Raw genomic sequence first — 24,292 nt, 5'->3', positions numbered from 1 at the left:
ATGGACCCCCTCCACACATATTTGGCAAAGACATGGAACAAAATCATATGTTAATTATTATCAGTTCACTACAAGCACAAGCACACTTTAGATGTGTGTCATTGCTGGAGAATTTGTTGCGTTTGAGTTGTTGGCATGTTTCCTTGTGTGCTAAAGGCTCAAATAACAGAAAATACCGTTCTTACTCCAATTATACAAAAGACCCAATTAATGAAAATCCCTAATCGAAGAAATCCTCCAGCAATGACCAGTAACACCACTTTGATATTTTGCAAAATATCTGAATCAACTTTCTTGATATGTAACAGCTTAACTTATATTAGGTTAACAAAGTGACTTAACTACATTTACGCAATAGGGAATTTGTTTTCAAGAGCTGTATGTAATAACATTTGTCCAGCAGGGGGAGAAAAAAGCTACTGAATTGTTCATCCATGCCTACAGTGGGCAGTAATTACAGATCCTTTCAATTAAAGCCTTATCAATTTTCATTTGGTCAAACCTCAAATGCTTATTTATACTGTTAATTTAGTTGCATTAGAGCAATCTTTGTGTTTTTGTTCACTTATTTTTGGAGTAGGACAAGTTTAGGAGTTGGTAACTGCAACTAATTTTATATATATATATACCAACCTTTGCAAGCCAGCACTTATGAATTCTGTTATTGATAAGTCAAGGTTTTTACTCAACCTGATAACAGAAGTCATACTTCAGAAGTGCCAAAAACATTTGTTTTCCACAACATGAGCATCCAACATGTTGGAGCTGAACGTTGTAACATTTCAAACTTAATTACTATGTGGCTGCCATTTAAAAAAAAAAAAAAAAAACCTTAAGGCAAAAAGTTCAAGTACTCAGGGAAAACTCAAGTTGTCTGATTGTGACATTGTGCTTCTGACAGAGCCTCCATTTAAACCAGCTACAGAAAAGGATTTAAAATTGCAATGGCAACAAAATCAATGAGCTCTTCTGGTAAAAGATGAACAGCTGATTAGCCAGTGATGTGCGTTAAGCAGCAAAGGCACATTAACATAATGTGTGTTAAAGTGATTAACTTCTACTGTGTAGCAAATCTGAGCAGACACGTGTGTCTGTCACTACCCAAAGAAGCACATGTTGAAGACAATTGTCAAGTGACTACTTTCTTTTAAATAATATTAAACTGGACCCCAGCTTCTGTAGTGTATGTGGGCACCAGGCTCGAGTGCTACTGTAGATGATCCGCTCAACAGGATTAGGTAGGCCGCTCTGGTCAAAGGTCACAGGTGTCTCAGACCGCTGCTCACGTTTTGGAAATGCCATCTATGTTGCCGAGCAGAGGAGAATCCCTGTCGAGAGAGTCCGACTCCGTCTCTCCACCACTGTCAGCCGGGCCCTTGGGCTTGGAACGCCTCCTGGCGCCCAGCTTATAAAGTCCTGCCACAAGGAAGACCACAGCGATGACCGCAAAGTAGCTGCCATAGATGAAAAACTGCGGGGAGGAAAGCGGAGACAAGAAAGTAATTCCCCAAAGGCATGAGCATGTTATCTTTTCAGGCTGGTTTACTCTAAGGCTTTAGATGTCTGAGCGCCACGATTTCTACATTCCCCTTCCCAAAAGCACGCCACAATTATCCCATAGCTTTTCTCTCGTCATCTTTTTTTTTTAATGGAGCTTACGAAAGGCAAATATCACGCATGCCTCAAAAAAAAGTTTACATGCGATGCACGAACACCACTGACTGCCAAGTTAAATGCTACTGTTTAACGTAATGCTTTGTTGCTGCTGTGCATTAACAAGCTACACTTGCTCTGAGTTTATCATCTGTTGTGTGCTAAAAAATAGATGTAATGTCATGAAGGATGCCCAAGACTAAATGACCAACAAGTGTTCATCATATTACCAGACCATAATGATCAGGCTTCATGATGTCAATATACCTTTACCGGTATTGTGTCCTTTTATCCATGCTGGTAGCGATTAACAGACATTTCAATACTTGCTCCTAAATGTGGACATTTCTATTTCTAAATACAAACTCAGTTTTTGCTTATTTGACTATAACATTTTATGCATCTTAAGCCTTATTTGGACTGTGTCATTTTTATTAAAGCCTCTGTCAGACAAATCATAAACACCCCAGTAACCCTTTTCCTCCCTCTCCCCGGTCCTGGTTTCAGCAGCTATGGGACCAGCCCTAAAGAAGGCTTCTCAGGCAGCTGGGCAGGAGTACTGGCAACATGGGCAGTCAGGCCCCTTCAGGAGGGAGGTGCCCATTGGAGTTCGGGTCTGGAGGGATCATACCTGATAATGGTAAGGTGACACACGGGGAGTCAGGGTGCAAGCAGACCATGAAATATCAAAACCTGGTTCAAACTGGGGTAAGCATCATGAGTAAGACTGTGGTGTCCATTCATGTGGCAGAGAGGGGCATAAGTATGCATGCTTTCTTCAATTCAACTCACCAGCTGATTTTACGGATTAACAACTCCAACCAGAGAGGGGAATCATTTAAATCAGCTGGTGTAATGTTGGGTTGAAAACTCTTCATACACACACAACTTTTGGCTGCTCCCATTAGGGATCACCACAGCAGATCATCTGTTTCCATCTCTTCCTGTCCTCTGCATCCTCGGTCACACCAGCCACTTGCATGTCTTCCCTCACCACACCCATACACCTCATCTTTGGCCTTCCTCTTCCCTGGCAGCTCCATATTCAGCATCTGTCTCCCAATATACCCAGCATCTCTCCTCCACACATGTCCAAACCATCTCAATCTTGCCTCTCTTGCTTTGTCTCCAAACCGTCCAACCTGAGCTGTCCCTCTAATATACTCGTTCCTAATCCTGTCCTTCTTCATCACTGCCAATGAAAATCTTAGCATCCTCAGTTCTGCTTCCTGTCTTTTCGTCAATGCCCTTGTCTCCAAACCATATAACATAGCTGGTCTCACAATTTCACAACCATTTTGTAAACCTTCCCTTTAACTCTTGCGGGTACCCTTCTATCAAAAAGCACTCCTGACACTACTCCACCCTACCTGCTACTTTGGACAGTTGACCCCAAGTATTTACACTCATACACCTTCGTCACCTCCACTCCTTGAATCCTCACCATTCCACTGTCCTCCCTCTCATTCACGCATATGTATTCTGTCTTAATCCTACTGACTTACATTCCTCTTCTCTCCAGTGCATACCTCCACCTTTTCAGGCTCTCATCAACCTGCACCCCACTCTCGCTACAGATCACAATGTCATCCACAAACATCATAGCCCACAGAGACTCCTGCCTGATCTCGTTCGTCAACCTGTCCACCATTGCAAACAAGAAAGGGCTCAGAGCCGATCCTTGATGTAATCCCACCTTGCACCCATCTGTCATTCCAACTGCACACCTCACCACTGTCACATATCCTGCACCACTCCTACATACTTCTCTGCAACTCCCGACTTCCTCATACAATACTGCACCCTGTCATGTGCTTTCTCTAAATCCACAAAGACACAAGGTAACTCCTTCTGACCCTCTCTCTGACCTTCCAATCAACATTCTCAAAGCAAACATCGCATCTGTAGTGCTCTGCCGTAGCACGAAACCGTACTGCTGCTCACTAGTCGTCACCTGTTCTCTTAACCTAGCTTCTATTACTCATTCCCATATCTTCATGCTTTGGCTAATCAACGTCACGCCTCTGTAGTTGCTACAGTTCTGCACATCGCCCTGTCCTCTCACTTTCCAAGTTTGTGTTAGACAATCTAGTTAAAAACTCCACTGTCATCTCTCCTAAACATCTCCACACGTATGTCATCTGGACCAACTGCTTTTCCACTCTTCATAGCTGCCCTCACTTCCTCCTTGCTAATCCACCGCACTTCCTGATTCACTATCCCCACATCATCCAATCTTCTGTCTCATTTTCTTCATTCATTAGCCCCTCAAAGTGCTCCTTTCACCTTCTCAGCACATTTCCATCTCTGTCCTTGATTGCCCTTACCTCTGCACATCCTTCCCAGCTCAGTCCCTCTGTCAGTGGCGGCGACAGGGTATGGCTTGGTTGGGGTCCAACCATGGAACAACTAAGAAAATTGCCAACCCAGCGCCTCCACATTAGTCTGGCATCGCCAGACCAAATACCGCCATTAAAGTGATGACATCATTTTCGTAAACAGAACGGACACCCATTCGGCTAAATTAGCTTGCTATCTAGCACCACTGACATTTATTGTAAGTTATAATCACTCATTCGAACAATTACGCTGCCAAATATGAAACTCTCAGTACCATATAAAGTGCAGAGGTGCCGTTGAAACCAACTGGAAACAACACTGGATCGGATTGTTTGTCTCCATCGAGTTGTTGCTATGGTCGTTACTATGCGATGACAAGGCACTTTCATAGAGTATTGGATAGACCACAAGAGCTACAAGCAATCAGAGCAACAAAACATGAGTTTTCTCTTTACTCTGTCACACGTCACATCACTCACATGAGCCCACCTTGCAAGTATGCTAACACAGTAAAATCAGTCGCTGAATTAGATAAGTTGAGAGAAATTGTAATGTTATGAATCGATTTGTTTGCAAACGTCCTCATGAATAGTATTGTCTAAATTCAGTAATAGTAGTGACTGTCCACGTCTGTTGCTCTCGATGTAATTTTGCATGTAAAAAAAGGAGAGTGCAATCATCTAATGCATGGTATTTCTAGCTGTTGGGTGGGGGTGCTATTCTATTGTGTATGTATTCACATTGATTTGAGCCCCACTGTAATTTAGCCAAAAAAAAAAAAAATACTGCCACTGCCCTCTGTCTAGCCAATCGGTGCAAGTCCTTTTCTCCTTTCTTAGTGTCTAACCTCTTATACAACTCACCATATGCCTTTGCCACCTCTCTCTTCGTTTTACGCTGCATCTCCTTGTACGCCTGTATTTCTTCATCTCTCCGACTATCCCACTTCTTCTTTGCCAACCTCTTCCTCTGTGTACTTCCTCATTCCACCACCAAGTCTTCTAGTCTTCCTTCCTCTGTCCTGATGACACACCAAGTACCTTCCTAGCTGTCTCCCTCACTACTTCTGCAGTGGTTGCTCAGCCATCCAGCAACTCTTCACTACCACCCAGTGCCTGTCTTAACTCCTGCCTGAACTCTGCACCCAAGTCTTCCTTCTTCAACTTCCACCATTTGATCCTTGGCTCTGCCTTCACTCTCTTCCTGTTCTTGGTCTCCAAAGTCATCCTCCAGACCACCATCTGATGCTGCCTAGCAACATTTTCCCCTGTCACCACTTTCCCCAGTCTCCAATCCCTTTCAGATCGCACCTTCTACATAAGACATAGTCCACCTTTGTGCACTTTCGTCCACTCTTATACATCACCTGTGTTCCTCCCTCTTCTTGAAATATGTATTCACCAGAGCCATTTCCATCCTTTTTACAAAATCTACCACCATCTGTCCTTCCACATGTCTCTCCTTGACACCATAACTACCCATCACCTCTGTTCCAATCACCCCCCCCCTCCCCACCACACTCCAGAATTCTTCTTTCTCTTCCATCTCACACCCAACTTGCGGGGCACATGCGCTGATAACATTCATCAATACACCTTTGATTTCCAGCTTCATACTCATCACTCTGTCCGACACGCTTAACCTCCAGCACACTCTTCCTTCAGAATTACCCCTGCACCATGGATTGGACACCACTGTGATAAGATTAAAGTAGGGGGAAAGTAAAGGCTGTGGTTAGCATCCACCTGATTTACCCTCCATTACTGGTGGCAGATTGGCCTGGGTTTGATACTGTAATGACTGGTAGGGAAATGGGAGCTATGTGATGTGGGGTTGTGCAACACCGCCGAGGTAGTTCTGTTTTGACTGTCAAAAGGTGAATGAATCTCTAAGTATGATGTTTATCCTATGCCTAGGGTCAACAAACTTCTGGACCAGCTGGGAATGGCTCAATTTTTCAAGATGCTGGATTCCCTCGTCCAAGAAAAAGACGGCCTTCTCCACTTGGTATGGTATGTACCAATTTGTGACAATTATGTTCAGGAGAGGGTGGGTGGGGGTAGGAGAGACGAGGGAGGTGAGGAAGAGTTCTCAATGACTGTGTACATAACACATATCAGCTCAGACACATGCAAATAAAACAATCCACTTCAGTAAAGTTTCAGTTACCTTTGTCATAACCCCCACCTCCTATCTCTTCTGAGGCCCAGAGGACCTCCAGCCTGGCCACACTCCCTCCTCCACCATCTTAGCTCTCCACTTGAACTGTCGTCCTCCAAGACTGTCTGAGAGGAGGCCATTTTCTCAATTTGTTGGCCCTGGTATTAACGGAGTAGGATTCAAACTGACCACCACAGTGGCAGACACTTAGTGTCTGTTGAATACTAACCCCTATTTCACCAGGCTCTTTGTGAGCCCTGGTACTGACAAATGGAGCAGGATTTGAACCAGCAACCACACGGTGATGAACAGGGCCTTTGCACACTTGGCAATGTCCTTTGGGTGTTTATGATTTTTTTCTTTTTGATGTTAGTGAGCAAAACTTAGGTAGAATGGCAAATACTGGTCTAGAACACATAACTTAACCAATGTTAAAGCAGAGCATTAACCACCAAGTCTTGGGTAGAATTATAAATGCAGGTTTAGAATCCATAACCTTGTCAATGTTATAGCAGACTACTAACCACTGAACCATTACATCCTCTCTCATGCATCACAACCAGTGAGTTTTTCACTATTTTGTTTGGGTGTTGGCTTTCAAAACTAAGACTGACAGATGCTGGTTTTGAACCCATAACCTTAGCAATATCACTAAGGAGCCCTAACCACTGAACTAGCCAGTCTGGATACTGGCTTTTAGAAAACATCATAAATCCATTGGGTCTTACTAATCCATATTTTCTCATCATCAGATACTTCGCCGGGATTGGGTTGCAGTGGCAGCAAGCTAAGTAGGGCACTCCAGATATCCCTCTCTCCAGCGAGTTCTGGGTTTACCCCGGGGGCACCACATCAACTAGCTCCACACCCTATGGAGGAAACTCATTTCAGCTGCTTGTATTCGTGATCTCACCCTTTCGGTCACTACCCAAAGCTCATGACCATAGGTGAGGGTTGGAATGAAGACTGACTGGTAAATTGAGAGCTTTGCCTTCCGGCTCAGCTCTCTTCGCCACAACAGTCCGGTACAACGTCTACATTACTGCTGATGCTGCGTCTATCTCCCATTCCATCCTACCCTCACTCGTGAACAACATCCTGAGATATTTGAACTCCTTCACTTGAGGCAACAACTCATCCTCAACCTGGAGGGAGCAATCCACCGGTACAGAACCGTGGCCTCAGACTTGGAGGTGCTGACGCTCATCCCGGCCATTTCACACTCAGCTGAAGCCAACTAAACCACATCTGCGAAGAGCAGAGATCCTGTCCATGAATATCACAAACAGAATCGGAGACTACCTTGGCAGAGTCCGACACCCACTGAAAACGTGTTTGACTTTATGCTGAGAATGCGGAAACAGCTCTCACATTGGTTACACAAGGACCAGATGGCTTGTAGCAACTACCCCAGTACCCCCCACAGAGTGCCCCGGGGTACATAGTAAGTCTTCTCCAAGTCCACAAAACACATGTAGACTGGCTGGTCAAACTCCCATGCCTCCCTCAGCACTTCCGTAAGGGTAAAGACTTGGTCCGTTGTTCCAGGGCCAGGACGGAATCCGCATTGTTCCTCCTGGATCCAAGGTTCGACAATTGGTTGGAGCCTCCTTTCCAGCACCCTACAGTAGATTTTCCCAGGGAGGCTGAGCAATGTGATACCCTGATAATTAGAGCACACCCTTCAGTCCTCTTTAAATATGAGAACCGCCACTCCACAGGTACTGTCCCTGACCTCCATGCGACACTAAAGAGGCATGTCAGCCAAGACTGCGCAACAGTGTCCAGGGCGAATGCAGACAACAAATTACTTGTAAGAATACAATGACAAAATTAAGTAGCTTTCTTGGAAGAAGGTCAGTCTGGTCAGCCTTAGTGACCAGAGGTTGTACAACCCATTGCTGCATTGAACTCAGCAGAAAGGGAGGCTGTGACACAAGACCGCTTCCTCTTAAGAGATGTCGCTGGAGAGTTTTTGTGCAAACAGGGAGTAGAAACCTACTTCTTGACCCCTCAAGAGGCTCTACATGGGTGGTCCTGGGGAGAAGATGATCCACCAGGAGGAAATTCTTATCACCCATGGGGTCAGAGAGGGAGCGAGACTCCACAACTCCGCCTGACAATGGTAGCCCAAAAGGACGGGGGAAGCACCTGAAATGATGCCAGGCTCTAATGCAGCCAGCTGAGAGCCAAATTGAGCTTGCTACTGAAGGAGTTCATTTGTCAGACAATCAATAGCTCTTAGAATATCAGCAGTAGCCATACAACTGTCCTAATTTAAATTTTTTTTGCCTTTATGTATGAAAATTGCTGTAAAAATAAACTTGCCTATGAATTAAGATCTTGACTTTGTAATCATATGCCATTCATAGAGGCAACATGACTGGGTAAAAAGCTAATGTATGCATTTTTAATACACAATTTTGTGAATATAAATATTGCAAAATGTGCCTCATAATTCTAGAAACTACTACTGCAGTCATTTTGCTGGCAAAAATCACACCGGAAAAAAAAGTTAAATGTTGGGGGGAGGGGCTGAGTAAGCTCGGCAAACATCGCTTTGTTTTACTTGGAGCAAAATGTGTACAAAAAAATAAAACTAACTCCATGGGCATCTCTAGTCTGAACTACAGGAAGAGCCGATTCCCCGGAGAGGCCGACTACACTAGACTTGTCTTAATGCATGCTTAATAACACAGGCCAGGTAAAGAAATCCTGGAAAGCGTAATCAGTTCATCTGGACACAAAGTTTAATGGGAGAAACGTTTTATCACTTAGATGAACTGATTCAACTTTGTGGGATACAGAGACACTTGCCTGTACATAGACGTCCAGGCCCAGGGTGGCGTTGTCCACCACTGCCAGCGTGAGCAGAGACTGCAGCAGCAGAGCCACAAAGGTGTTCACTCCAAATACCAAGGCATAGCGCTGCATGCTAAGGCTAGCCGCTATCTGATACCTACAGGGACAGGTGGTGGAGGCAGAGCACGGTGGAAGTTAATGGCAGGTTATATCAATACAGCAGAAGAAAATGCAGATTTACTGGAGAGCAGTGGATACAACTAAAGTAAATGTGCAAGTGAAATAGACACCCCCGCCCGCTTGCCCTGGTGAGAGAATTGATTCTTTTGCAAGCAAATGGTGTTGTTAAGACCCCTGCTTCTTGAATAACATGTGGTGGCCTGAACTCCCTCCTTTGTCTTCGGTTCAGTTGGGAAGCACCGGCCAAGAGGCAGCACAATCTGAATAGTTCTCTACACATGCATTATTTGTGACAATATGTTTTGAATTTCCATGTTTGTAATGCATGTGTTGATAATATTAAAATGTTAACTAAATAGCCATTTCACCTTCCGTTTTTTGAGTCTTGCTCTACATCACTGCTGACTAAGTGCATTTCATAATAAGCTTTGCTAAGCCAACTTCATACGGTCTACAGACCTGTCAGTCATTCTCTGTAGGCAGGGCATGTAGGAGTTGAAAATCAAAATGCAGTATTTAGATTGTATTTTCATTTGATATAATCCATTCTAATCCCCTATTTGAAAAAAAAGAAGGCCCCACTCACGTGGCAATGGTGATGAGCAGCATGTAGGTAGCCCTGAAGAGGACGTAGGCGCCGTAGCACACCCAGATGTTCTTCACTATGTCCATGACGTAGACGGACGCGGCCATCAGCATGGAGAAAACCCAGAGAGCCAACTCTCCCCACACCGCCCACGACACCGGCACGTAGCCAACGCCAAATGCTGCCAACGCACCTGCAGGAAGCCAGACACACGGGAGTGTTCAAGTTACTTCAGGGCCGTCTCACATCGGCTCATTGGGATCTGTGGACTTGTTAGCCAAACTGCAATATCAACTATCGGGCATACAAATGTGTTACCTTTCAGCAAAATTCACCATTTTGAATCCAAAATAGGTCACCTACAAAATTTGTGCAGATCCGCTGATAAATAATTGAGGGGGGGGGGGGGGGGCGAGAGCCTGCCTATTGAAAATGACTTCCATAGAAAGACAATGGAGTGTTAACATCTGAATCTATGGATGCAAGTTTATCACCTGTCAACAAAAAGGCAGCAGCTAATCAACTCGCTAGTCACAGTACAGCACGAGCCCAGACCGTTGGTCTGTGACCTGCTGTGTAGAAAAAAAAATGAAACGAAGTTGCCACAGTGGCGCATGCCAGCCATGAAACTAGAGAAGGCATCAACTGAAAACCAAAAAAAATACCTGCCGGTCGGAAAGCCTGGAATAAGACATCAAACTGGAGGAAACAAGAATTGTTAGCAAGCTATCAAACATCATTAAGGGAGGATGTCAGGTACGGAGAGGTGGACCTCACACTCTGTAAGAACATCTGGTCAGCAAGAACCGCTGACAAACGCCAAGGGCAGCAGAGTCTGCTAGAAAAGCGACAGCAGCCGACCATCTGGCAGTGCTCAGGAGAGCAAAGGGTAGAGTAGACGGTTGAAGAGGAGAAGAAGGCAAGGCTGAGGCATATGGCGAAAGCAGGCCTGTAGCGCCGCATTATGTAATAATGTAAAATTTTCACATCATTATGTAATAACGCCACGTTTTTTTCAAATCAAGACATAAATTTTGGTGGTTTATTACATAATGCACCAAATTATTATTTTCTTGATAAAAAAGTGGAACATCCACATTTTGTAATAAGTTGTTACATATTGCACCGGTTATTACAAAATGCGGATGTTACACTTTTTTATCAAGAAAATTTAATAATTTGGTGCATTATGTAATAAACCACCAAAATTTATGTCTTGATTTGAAAAAAACGTGGCGTTATTACATAATGATGTGAAAATTTATTACATTATTACGTAATGCGGCGCTACAAGGCCTTTTAGACACTGGTCCAGGCCAAGAAGAAAAAAATGAGACAACTGTAGCCCTGCCCCAGCACCAGTCCTAAAGCATAGGATAGTCTTTTATATTCACATTTGTAATTTTTCTTTGCACATTTTAACATGGTTTCTGGCACAGAGTGGATCTGGAACGTAATAATTGTAATCAGTTGTGTACCTGGTGGGGCTGCCCTCTAGTTAATTTTCTTTACAAATGTGAGCATATCATATATAAAGGTACATTTGCACTTAATAATACTTTGTGCTTTATCACAGAACGGTGAATCAGTTCATCTCGACAACGCTTAGTGGGAGAAATTCTGTAAATTTAGCCTTCGGCAATTAAATTATGGAAACCACCCACCACTCCGGCCAGTAGCTCAAGAAACCGGACAAAAATTAGGGTGACAGTGATGTTACCCTACTGTAAGTGAGAATGGCGCCCCCAGTAGAATGGATTCTGCCCTGTCATAACAAGGATGAGTGTTTATGAAAAATGAGGGAAAAAAAAGAGTTAGTGTATGAAAGAAAGATTATCATGGCTGATCGTAGGTAGAGATTCAAGCAGTGCTTAAAGCGCTTTAGAAAAAAAAATAGTAAGGAATAATAAGAACAAAGGTGAGGGTTAAGAGTCAAGTTGGAAGAGAAGGGAAGTGTAAGTAAAGGAAGGACAAAGAGAGGTTTTAAAGCAAGGTTGAGGCCTTGTAGGCCTCAAAGGGGGGAAATATATGGTAGTGCGTAAGGGCACATGTGGGTACCTGTCATTTCATGTGACTAGAGTGGCAAGTAGCACAAGGCCATATACCCAGGACAGAAGGTTAGTAGAAGATAAACTAGTTTATGCCCAAAAGTCTGATAAGTGACATTCCATCATGCAAGTGTAACCATTATTATGCAGAAAACAGTAGCAGCATATCAAGACAACCATTAGACTGTCAAAGGGGGATGACTGAAGACATCCTAACGTCATCCTTGCATCGATAGAGAGGCTCCTGCTCCGCCAACATGTCCTGATCAACAAGGACCCTGATTAACAGCAGGACATTGACTGACGCAAGCAGATTGTTCACTAGGTTTGTAAATGGTATAAAAGACAGGGAGGCTTTTGTCTGATTTTCAGTCACTCTGCAGACCTGACTCAGACTTAAGGATTGTAGTGCCGCATTATATAATAACGCCGCATTATGTAATAATGTAATACATTTTAACATCATTATGTAACAACGCCACGTTTTTTTCAAATCAAGACATAAATTTTGGTGGTTTATTACATAATGCACCAAATTATTACATTTTCTTCATAAAAAAGTGTAACATCCGCATTTTGTAATAAGTTGTTACATATTGCACCGGTTATTACAAAATGCGGATGTTATACGTTTTTATGAAGAAAATGTAATAATTTGGTGCATTATGTAATAAACCACCAGAATTTATGTCTTGATTTGAAAAAAACGTGACGTTATTACATAATGATGTGAAAATTTATTACATAATGCGGCGCTACAAGGATCCTCGTCTCATTGAGTTTTTTTGCAAGTTCTCCATGTCACTGGCCACCACAGTACTTATCATCTGGGTAGTTGAAATAAACCCAGTTGCTATGTGGAGATTAGCGGGAGAGGAGAAAATGAAGACTGAACATGCTACTACAGAATAAAAAACATTAATATGACCTATGACTCTGAACTTATTACCGTTATTATTGTTAATTCCTCTATGATTGGTATATTCTCAAACTCCTTAATAAATTATCCTTAGTGCACTTAAAGGCGAATACCACTGAATGTATTAATTCAAATGCGTTACACTGTAGTGTTGAAACAGTGGAATAAATATTTTTGTATACAGTTAGTGTTACCACTATTCCTGCACACTACTGTAATATTGATTGAGAATCACATGAGACCAAGATGAAATGCTAAATAGTAATGGAAAAATGCAATAATAAAAAGCTTCTTTTTTTATGGCTGGTAAAAGAAGAAGAAGAAGTGTTTTTCTCTGCTCATGCATCGTTCTCACCTTTGCACCCCTAACTAGTTTGCATGCCGAATTTCTTATTATTGATGCTTATGCATCGTTTTCAACTACCTCCAGCTGTGTGGGGAGTGACACACGTTAAAACTAACTTCATTTCCATATACAGGGATAATCGCACCACAGTCTGGTTCCCATAAAATGGACAAAGCCTCACCACAAATTAAACATCCATTCATTGATAATCCCCAGAAAGGCAAAGCCTTGAACGGTTTAGCTGAGACTTATCCGGGTCAAACAGATTTTCGAAACAGCACCTGGCAGCATTCACCTTATTGTTTAAAGAGTAAAAAGATCACAGAGGTGGAGGTCCTGGGGTTCTGGTGTTCCTGACTATAATTCAGTGTAAAACTGTTTTGTCAGCTGTGTGACCTTTTGTAGCGTTAAAAATGGGAAACAAGCTGCAATGAGAGGTAATGAATATGCATGTTTGTGTGTGTTTGGAAGACTGGATTGCTAAGAGCGGAGAGATCTGGGGTTGGGGGGTATCAGCATGTGCCAATCCACAATTGAAAGGGAATACAATTGTTTTCACTAAAAACTACTCGAAATAAGAAAATGTACACATCTAGAAAAGCCTCAAACTTTGAAAGGAGAGCAGAGGTGAAGATGAGAACAGGGTTTACCTTCGGTTAAAATAGCCAAGATGTGGCACACTGTCCATACAAACTGACTTATTACAAAAGGTGATGGAAAGGCATACCGCCATAAAACTAGAGATGCCAAAGCTTAAATACTTTGCAAAAAGCGGTTAAAGTGATGCCCCCTTACCCAGCAGCGTGGCAAGCGCCTCCACATAGCCGTTGTAGATGGCGAAGTCCTGGGAGGGCCGGATGTTCTCCCACAGGGCCTGGGTGTAGTTGATGACCTGGAAGTAGCCGCAGGTGGAGAGGGCCCACCACACCGACCAGGCCAGCAGAGGCCGGCACGAGTAACACTGGAGGAAGTCATCCCACAGGATCCGCAGCACCTCCGTCGGCCCGCTGCCATCACCACCTCTCTGATTCTGATTCACCTCACTGGCCACCGGGACCTGGTGGGGCAACGGGGTGTAGCTTATAAGAGCAGTCAAATTCTCCAACACATACGCACGCACACGCCTGAAGAAAAACGCTCCCCAGGAGTTTTTGGTTTGGTGTTCTGTAATGTTAGTGCAGATTACCATGTTGCATAACGGGTTTAAGCAGACTTGGGAAATAGGTGTTAAAATACACAGAGGATCATCGACTGATTACTGATGTCTAATGAAGAAAATAACAAAAAGAAAAGGATAATGGCCCCTCCAGCCACAATAACCCCATGCACAACTATCATCATTTATTCATACCTGCAAACTTGTCGCTTTTCGGCGAAATTCACCGTTTTGAACCAAAATATGTCATCCACGTGAATTGTTTAGATCCAAAGAGTTTTTGTTTTTTGGGGGGGGGGGGGTTACGTGTCCAGTCAGCGCAATCTCCCATAGACTGGCGTGAGACCAGAGACCGTTTCAGAGAGCTGTTATGTCTTGATTTTCTTTGCAATAAAACATCTTTGGTGGGACAGGTCGAGTCTTTTGGCCAATCAGCTTCAAGATAACTACATCGTCTTCCTTTCCCTGCTTATCACGGATGCTGGATCTCTTCTTTGGTAACGTTACTACTACAATGAACCCTACATAAGATAACGGTAAGATACTTTGTCGTTGTGTGCACACAACGAAATTACATTTGGTGACTCTCAGACCAGCAGCACTAGACATGATAAAAAAAACAAAACAAGGACAAACAACGGCTGGCGGCTACAGCTCTGGGGAAGAAGCCGTTCCTCAGCCCGTTAGTCCGGGTTTTGATGATGCGGTTATCTTTTCGCCAATAGCGAGGGAACAAACAGACAGTGACCTGGGTGTGTTGCGTCTTTGCTGATGTTGACATTTTGTAGTAGGCCTAGCTTGTAGGCAGTTCAACTACATTCACATTTCCATAGTGATTCAAGTATAAATTACTTTTTTGTTAGCCAATTTTTGTGTAGTTAACTTGTTGTGTTCTATGCATTAGATTACACCAATATAAAAGACTACATTTGTAGTCACTGCACTTTCCCATGAATAGTATCACGATAGCTTTGCTGTGGTTCAACTCCTCTATGCTTTCAGAGTAGCTTCCCTAACACTGCTAGCCTATCAACCAGATTTGGGTTTAATAAAATCGATATGATTATTAATACATACCATATCAGCCTCTGGAGATGCCTGGCGAACAAGAAACTGTGAAAGAGCTCCCCGACTCCTCTAAAGCCTCTCGCTCCTCTCATGATTTTCTCCTAGTCCATGCTGTTTGACATCAGTAATTCTACTGTGACTAATGGAGAAATTCTGGGGGCAGGCGGTGCAGTTGGCCTTATACACGTTATCTCGCACGTATTCCAGCCATTTATGTTCATTTTCCCCATTCTGTATTTCTGTAATAATTTCTTGTTTCTGCCACCGGCGGCCTTGACTGGGTAAGGTTAGCACATGAGAGAAAGAAACATAACGTCTAACAGCACTGTCCCATAGTATAGCAGAAGTGGACCATTCATATGCCGATTCCCCAACACCTGAGCTTTATAAGAGAAAAATATTAAAAACAGAATTCGACAATCTCTCCATTAAACAAACAGAAGAATTATTCTTTAAATCAAAACAGACATTTTATGAACATGGAGAGAAAGCTGAAAAAACTCTTAGCCCATGAGGTTAGACAGTCCACAGCCGCTAACACTATTCCTGACATTTGCACAGCAGCTGGGGTAAAGACTACCGACCCTGACACCATCAATAACCAGTTTAAACAATTTTATAGTTCCCTTTATAGTTCAGAACCACCCAGTGACTCGTCGCATTTTTTCACACGGTCTGACCATACCAAAAATTGTCATTGAGGACCGAGCACAGATAGACAAAGAGATATCAACAGAGGAAGTGACACAAGCAATTAAATCCATGCACAGCAACAAAGCACTGGGTCTGGATGGTTTCTCAATTGAAATGTGTAAAGAATTTGCTACCAGGTTGGCACCGATACTCAACCTGTTGTATCGGGAAATTCTTAACCAACAGAAATTACCCCAAACTATGATGCAGGCAATCATATTAGTGTTGCTTAAAAAAAGACAAAGATCCCCTACTGTGTGGTTCTCATCGCCCTGTAAGCTTGTTGAATTGCGACTACAAAATCCTTACAAAAATCTTGGCCACGCGTATTCCAACTGTAGTCCCAACGGTTGTTAACCCTGGTCAAACTGGTTTTATACCAGTCAGGCAGTCAATCTATAGCACGCGCCGCCTATTTAATGTACTGTACACACCACATTCCGTAGAACAGACAGAAGTCGTGATTTCATTAGACGCCGAGAAGGCAATTGACCGCATCGAATGGCAATATCTATTTGCTGTTCTAGAAAGGTTTGGCTTTGGTTCATCATTCCTAGCATGGGTTAAAATATTGTATTGCTCACCGACAGCCGCAGTGTGGACGAATAATATTATTTCTGATTATTTTTCGCTCCATAGGGGCTGCAGACAGGGCTGCAGCCCCTCTCCTTCAATTTGGCAATCAAGCCACTTGCTATAGCTCTTAGGGCAGAGAATGGCATTAAAGGTATCTCATGAGGCGGTAAATCGCATAAAGTATCGCTTTATGCAGATGACCTGTGTGTGTGTGTATGTATATATATATATATATATATATATATATATATATATATATAATATATTTCCAACCCAATAGAATCCATACCAAGACTATTACTTACCCTGGATAACTGTGGTCACCTGTCAGATTATAAATTAAACTGTTCAGAGCTTGCTTTTTCCGATTAACCATACTGATAGAGCTTAATATTTAAACTTGAACACAATGTATTTACATATTTAGGAATCAAACTCACCCACACAATGGGGAGGTTATATAACCATAACTTTAAAACATTATTAGAATAAACGAAACAAGATTTTAAAAAGTGGTCAACGCTACCAATTTCATTAGTGCGCCACATTAATATAGGTAAAATGACAGTCTTACCCAGATTTCTCTGTCTTTTTCAAATGATTCACATATTCATACCCAAGACAACTTTTCAACAACTAGATAGATTAATTTCATCATTCACCTGGAACAATTCAAACCCCAGGATGAAGAAAATATACTTGGAGGTCCCCAAGGAGACAGGGGGATTAGGCTTGCCTAACTTTATTTATTACTACGGGGCTGCGAACATTGTAAGACTTTTACATTGGGTATTTACATATAAGAATAAACAGGGTGCAGATTGGGTTCACATGGAACTCTTATCCAATCCTTTACCGATATTCACCTCTCCACTACCACATAATCCTAACATACAAATAACAAACCCGGTGGTTAAAGCGTCACTTAGGATATGGCTCCAGTTTAGAAGGCATTTTGGATTAAAGCATGCTAGCCGGCTTTTTCCAGTAGCAAATAATCAATTCTTCTAGTCATCTGTGTTCGATAAGAAATGGACCGGCGTTTTTCTGCGATCTATTTACAGATGGACCGTTCACCTCATTTGAAACCCTTACCAAAGACCATAACATACCCAGATCCCACTTTTTTAAGACACCTTCAAATTCGTAGTTTTGCCAAGAAAGTGTTTCCCTCATTTCCTCATCTGCCACCAAGGCACCAATGAGATGTTATTCGAGAGATGGATCCCTTTGGGAAAAAACGGGTCTCTATAATCTACACACTGAAACGGGGACTAAAACAGATATCCTGGGACAAAACAAAAACTGCATGGGAGAGAGATTTGGGTGTGGAGCTTTCTGAAGAGGCATGGCGGGACGGCTCAACTCGTATACATACGTTCTCATTGTGTTTATGACATGGGTTAATTCAATTTAAGTTGCTTCACCGCCTTTACTACTCGGGGACAAGCTTGCCAGAATCTTTCCCACCACAGACCCTGGGTGTCCGAGGTGCAGCCGTAGTCCAGCCTCGGTGGGACATGTCCTGGGCATGCCCCTCCCTCAACAGTTATTGGGGACATAGTATATTTAATGCCACGTATTTAACATATATTTTAATTTATTCTTGCAAGACTGTAAACAGACCATAACCCCTGATTTTCACACAGCCATCTTTGGCATACCACCCCCTAACTGTAAGGTCACAACTGTGCAGGTAAATGCTCTAGCACACCGTTTCTCAAGCCTCTCCTGGAGGACCACTCGTCCTGCATGTTTTAGATCTCTCCCTGCTCCAACACAGCTGATCCAAATGATCCACTCGTCATGAGCTCCCGCAGCTGCCTAATAACAAAACTGATCATTAAATCAGCTGTGTTGGAGCAGGGAGAGATCTAAAACATGCAGGACAAGTGGTCCTCCAGGAGAGGTTTGAGAAACGCTGCTCTAGCATTTGCTTCATCGCTAGCTCGCAGACTTATTCTTTTTAACTGGAAGTGGAATAAAGCTCCATCACTTTTGCAGTGGTTGAGGGAGGTGCTGTCCTTTCTACCTTTAGAAAAGCGCTGATATAAAATATTTAAAACCCGCAAAAACTTTACTTTGACCTGGAGTCCTTTCATAGACTTTATTGAAGGTTTTCCCTTTTATTGAATGTACTTTTTTACCTGGTTATAATGACAACATTTATACAGATATACGTGTACAACTTTATACTATCTTCCAAAACATAATTATTATGTGGAATCGGAATAAGAAGTCCCTGCAGTCTTTTTTTTTTTTGCCTTGAGCCTGGGGGGGGGGGGGGTTCCCTACACATTTTTTTATTATTTTGTTGCTCGTGTGTCTTGTATACTTGTTCCACAAACTTGAAAATCAGAAAATAATGTTTGAAAAACAAAAACGAACTTTTATGACCATGAAAAATGAGGCCCTGATGCCAGGTGATAATATCTGGTCAATTTTTCAGAATGAAGGAAGATGCTATTTATGTAGCACGGCTTGACGCAGGGCTGAGGTGCAAATGGAGCTGAGACTGGCTAAAGGTGGAGGCCAAAACAGAGGTGAAGGGAGGGCAGCACAGCTTCCAGCTGTCACGGTATTTAAAAAAAAAATGTTTGATAATGCAAGGTATGCTAAATGCAGCCTCTGCTCAAATGAGGTAAATTACAGCAACAAGGGCTCACATTCCCTCTCAGCACACTGCCAGACAGAGGTGCACCAGCAAAAAGTGTACACTATAATGACCACAGCCAGTGTACTTCCAGTCCTAAAAGTCCCAAGTGCAGATGCTCCCAAGGGCCCCGAAGCAATGAGAGAGTTAAGGTGCCTGTACCTTCATTGCAGCGGGTTGCTAATGCAGAGGTGTGTATAGATTAGAGGCCTGCAGTTTTCTATGTCACCAAGTTAAATCCAACCATCCATTATCTGAACCACTTATCCTGCTCTCAGGGTCACAGGGATGCTGGAGCCTATTCCAGCAGTCATTAGGCAGCAGACACCCTGGACAGACTGCCAGGCCACCACAGGGCCGAGACACACACATTCCTCGGGACAATTTAGTATGGCCAATTCACCTGACTTACATGTCTTTGGACTGTGGGAGGAAACCCCCACAGACACGGGGAGAACATACAAACTCCACACAGAGGACTACCTGGGATGTGCCACCAAGGTTGGACTACCCCGGGGCTCGAACCCAAGACCTTCTTGCTGTGAGGCGACCACGCTAACCACTGTGCTACCATGCTGCCTAAGTTAAATCACAACTATTATTTTACTGATAGGCTACTTGACATTTGCCAGAGTAGATTATCAGAACACATAGTACAGGGTGTGTTTACTCAATTTAAATAGAGTTGTACTAGATTAAATACATATTTATTGCAAATACAAGATAGGCTACACTTCCAACAACTTTACAGTAACAATGGAAGTTCATGCATTTTAAGCCATACAGTCACAGGGTTTTACTAGGCGATGGTTCTTGCTACTCTTGCTGAACATTCGCTGCCGCTTACCTTCGCACCCGTAATGGTGAAGCTGGCCCAGGTTCTGGCTGCAGACAAAGTAGCACCGAGTGGACTGAGCTGTCGCACACATTAGCAGCTTACAAAATGGTGCATGGATTGGGGTATACATTTTCAGAGGATCTTCAGCAATATACAGAAGTACTAATTTTCCGGCAGATTGTGTACAGTTTTTAATTATAGAAATCCCATGTCTAATAATTACCGAGACCACTTTGAGCAGGGTGTCTGTAGGTCCTTAGATAGGTCCTTTTATGCTTTTTCCAATTGAGATGATTCCAAGTGAATCCTAGTATTTACTTTCTGAAGTCCTGTAGAAAGAAATATTAATGGTTTGATTTATTACACTACCTAAAAACTTACCCTGGTAGTTCTATACCCTTAGTTTTACAAAAGGTCTTAACTATTAAATATAACTCTGATACCTGCTGACGCCCTGAGCCTGCTGACACCCCGAGTTATAATCTGTATGTATTCCTCGTGTGCATTTTTGTTCATTGAACCACAACTTCCGTGTTAATTTCTTCACAGGGCAGTCGGACACTTGTCCATAAACTGCACGACAAACAGCTGCAAGTCTTCACCCACTTTCTTGCCTGCTTTGTCAAATCTGAACACCTAAACCCAATGCCCAAAGCTCTGCTACTCTGCACTTTGATGACAAACTGCTACCTGTGAGAGAGATGCATGTGGGACGGGAGGCTGATCGATTCAGAGTGGCACATCCACAACACCCTGTGAGTACTTTAAAATACTGTAATAATTTGAAACCTCTGCCAGGTTTGTATGATTACATGTACAGTAGTAAGTGTTTGTGTGCTTATTGTTATCGATCTCAGTTTCAGCTGCTGAAGCCATTCCCCCAAGAAGTCTCCAGGGCATACAGTACATGTGCCAAATGCCTGCAGAATAAGCTGCCTTTGCAGAGCAAGACCTTGCAGTGCTTGTCTGCCGTAGATCCTGTTGTGAGAGGACACACCAAGACTGGGTTTGAACTGAAGAAGCTCACACACATGATGAGTCACCTGCCACCGACACTCTCCAGGAAATACTTCAGTACAGTGTGGACCACACCCTGCCCACTTTTAAAGAGGGAGATGATGTGGTCCTCTGTCTTTGAAACAGGAAAATATCCAGGCCTGTACCAAGCTGTAAAGGCTGCCATGTCCATCTTCCATGGCCCCTCGGTAGACTCTTCATTCAATCTGATGGGCGACATAGACTCAGGAAGCACCAGCATGAACATCACCACATTCAGTGCCATCCAGACAGCAAAATACACTTCGCAGTCCAGAAAGCAGAGTGCCGTAGAGCTGTTCAGCAAGGATGATGTAAAGTTTGGAGCAGTTGACAGGAGGCTGTGCAGCAACATCAATTCGGCAGGAACAAGAGACAAGGCCTAGCGACAGAAAAAGTTGCTCAGAGCCAGAGAGAGAAGGATAGAACTCATTCAAGTGCTGCAGAGATATGAAGCAAGCGGTAGAGGAAGAAAACGTGGCAAGAAAGCGGCACATAGCTAAGCAGCAGAAACGAGCACTTTAAGGACTTATACAAGCCAAAAGACTGAAGAAATTAAATAAACTTTTTGGCTCACCAGCAACAACTTGCTGATCAACCCCACTAGTGCTGAAACACCGGTGTCAATAAATATGTTTTTTGCCTTAAATAAAAGTTGTCTTTTCCCTTAATTTTCTTCTCAGCATGCACCAGAATGCTACATTTTAAGATGATATTTTAAAAGATTTCTTCCCAGGGGAGCATGCCCCCGGACCCCTCTAGAGGGTTTGGGGTTTGCAGGTTTGTCACCTTTTTCACTTCTTAGGAGTTTGCAGGTATGATTTATAAATGATCACATAAAAAAAAAAAAAAAAAGGTTATTAGATTCAATTCTGTTGTGATCAATTGGTCAGTAATGTGATGATGATGTAAAACCAGTATGTGCGGGAGGGCTCGCTCACGGACTTTTTGAGCATTTACCATAAATCCACGTTCCTCCAGACTTTGGTTTAGGGAATCACCCACATCCATTGCGTTATGATGTTTAAAAACAGGAATAACAGGAAACTCCGGAAAGGTAAAAACGTAAACTAATGGTGTGTGAGTAAACACATTATGCTATGGAGGGAGCTAACATGTAAATATTGTGAAACAAAGATGTGCATGTCTGCTGAACCATCTTTTCACATTTGACTACACAGGGGACATCAGTTAAAGTCTGTGAGTGAAGAATTTAGGGCGGGGATTGAGACTGGGCGGGGATTGAGACTGGGCGTGTCTGTCTGTTTGTGTGATTACTCCCTCTTGCCTGCTCGTCAGGGCTGGATGGGATGTCACAGTAATTTGACTGCACCTGGGAGTAGGTGGGGAAAGGGAGCAATAGTGCTGCCACTGGTGCTTATAAGCAGAACTTCCTTCACATATTCATTTGCCGCCGTTATGACTGACACCCAATTTATTTTTTTTTGTTGCCTTGTTGAATTTTTTTCTTCTCCCACACACCTGATGCTCAGGACTCAGGCTACAAACGCCACAGATTAAAATCAATTTGTTGCTACTTAAAGTTAGTGGAATAAACTCTGAAGTCTTAGCTGAGGTCTCCCTCACTTGTTGCCAGCTTAGATCAGTTGATAAACAGCAAACTACAGCAAAGCGCATCTTACCTTGAGTGACTGTAGCTGTAGTTTAAGAGCTACTTCCTGAAAAGTAATGGAGGAATATTTCAAGCCCTCAAAAATTGTGCAAGAGTTCTCAATGTTGTCACTGGAAGGTGTGGATCAAATAGGCAATATATTATTTTGTGTGTGTGTAAAAGAGAGAAAGAGGAAGACAAGGGGCATAAGGCTGGTGGTGAAAGACAAGCAGTGAACTGAGATTACAACAGCAAAGCATTTCACAAACAGAAACTGACGAGCTACTTACAGTGATGACATCTTCTATGTTTAGAGGCACTTTGTTCTCAGAGTCATCTGCCCCCTTCATGGCAGACCTGCTGGTCTGGTGCGCCGTCCCCTCCTCCACCACGGCGCTCTTGTGGAAGAACAGGCTCTTACTGGTCACGGGCAGAAACCAGGGGGCCACGAACGCCACCACAGCAGACACAAGCGTGATGACGACCAGGGAGAGCAGGGAGACCCGGGCCACGGACACCAGGAGCTGACCGGCTAAGCAGCCGGCCGCCGAGCCGAGCAAGGTGACGCTACGACAGTAACCAGTCACTCGCTGGTACTGGGCCGGCTCTACCACACTGTAGATGTAGGAATAGTAAGCCACCTCCGTGGCCGTGGCCAGCCCAAAGAAAAACTCTAGGAGCTGCATGGCCAGCACGCCCTGGGCCTTAATCAGCATGGAGTATGTGATTAGAAAGCTGGCTGCCTGCAGGATTAGCACAGGTTTGTAACAGAGGTAGTCGGTAGCCAGAAAGATGGGGAAGAGCAACACCAGGTAGGAGTAGGTCCATATCGGGTAGATTTCATTAACAACCTGCAGTTGATAAAACAAAACAGCAAGAGATGGAGGTGAGAAGGTTTTACTCATCAGCTGGAATAACTGCCAACCTCTTAGCTGCAGCAGCCTCTTTTAATCAGTTACCAGAGCTCTAGCAGACTAGCCACATAACTTGATAAAAGCAATTATTTTGGGATTAACACAAGACTGTACTGATCCGAGCACATTCCGTAATGGATTACTTTGGGTAGTCTGATCCTGGGAAGAACAAAAAAGTCAAGTGAACAATCCCAAAGTCCGCTTACCGTTTGAATTGGGGAAAACAAACATTATCGCACCCTTGCCTGTTCACTATTACAGCCAAGCCCTGCCATACTTACATCAGCCCGCTTGATAGAGAAACGAGGGCAGTCGTTTCATACATCTTTTACTTACAACTCTCACAGAGAGCTCAACAAAAACGCGACATCTGATAGACATCCTTCCCCGTCGTCCACACGTTCGTTAACGGCTGCGTTAACTCAACAGCCTTAGCGCCCACCTGTGTTTCGGTCAGGTTTTTGTCCGGTCCCATCAGAAAGGCCGTCAGGAAAGGCTCGTACGGTCGGAGACTGGAGAAGAAGCCATACACGCAGAGTAAGAAGGTCGGGTATAACTCCGGCATGGTTCGGGTTTATCCCGTCCGCATGACCTCCCCTTGCATGAGGCGGTCCCGTTGCATCTGACAGACGACTTGTGACCCGCCGCTATTTGGGCGTCTCATGATAATGACGTCAGATGGCTCCGGCCAATCGGACGTCAAGATGCTCGTC

General features: G+C 43.5%; 1 protein-coding gene across 2 annotated transcripts; it reads right to left on the bottom strand.

Annotated features, from left to right (window-relative positions):
* Positions 1-1,187: 1,187 nt before the first annotated feature.
* slc19a2 (solute carrier family 19 member 2) lies at positions 1,188-24,192 on the bottom strand. 2 transcript variants are annotated; one of them, XM_056301289.1, is made up of 7 exons: positions 24,022-24,192; positions 22,956-23,516; positions 22,697-22,732; positions 13,830-14,091; positions 9,722-9,914; positions 8,971-9,112; positions 1,188-1,471 (listed from the first exon to the last, which is right to left on the bottom strand). In XM_056301289.1, the coding sequence occupies exons 1-7, from the start codon at positions 24,142-24,144 to the stop codon at positions 1,283-1,285; spliced, it is 1,506 nt and encodes a 501-aa protein (XP_056157264.1). In that variant the 5' UTR covers positions 24,145-24,192; the 3' UTR covers positions 1,188-1,282. The 2 variants fall into 2 exon arrangements, with proteins under 2 accessions (XP_056157264.1, XP_056157263.1); XM_056301288.1 differs by lacking the exons at positions 1,188-1,471; positions 22,697-22,732 and having other exon boundaries at positions 6,976-9,112.
* Positions 24,193-24,292: the final 100 nt, after the last annotated feature.

This window comes from Lampris incognitus, chromosome 21 (genome assembly GCF_029633865.1).
Source record: "Lampris incognitus isolate fLamInc1 chromosome 21, fLamInc1.hap2, whole genome shotgun sequence".
Classification (NCBI taxonomy): Eukaryota; Metazoa; Chordata; class Actinopteri; order Lampriformes; family Lampridae; genus Lampris; species Lampris incognitus.
This window is presented reverse-complemented; position numbering and strand designations above follow the sequence as displayed.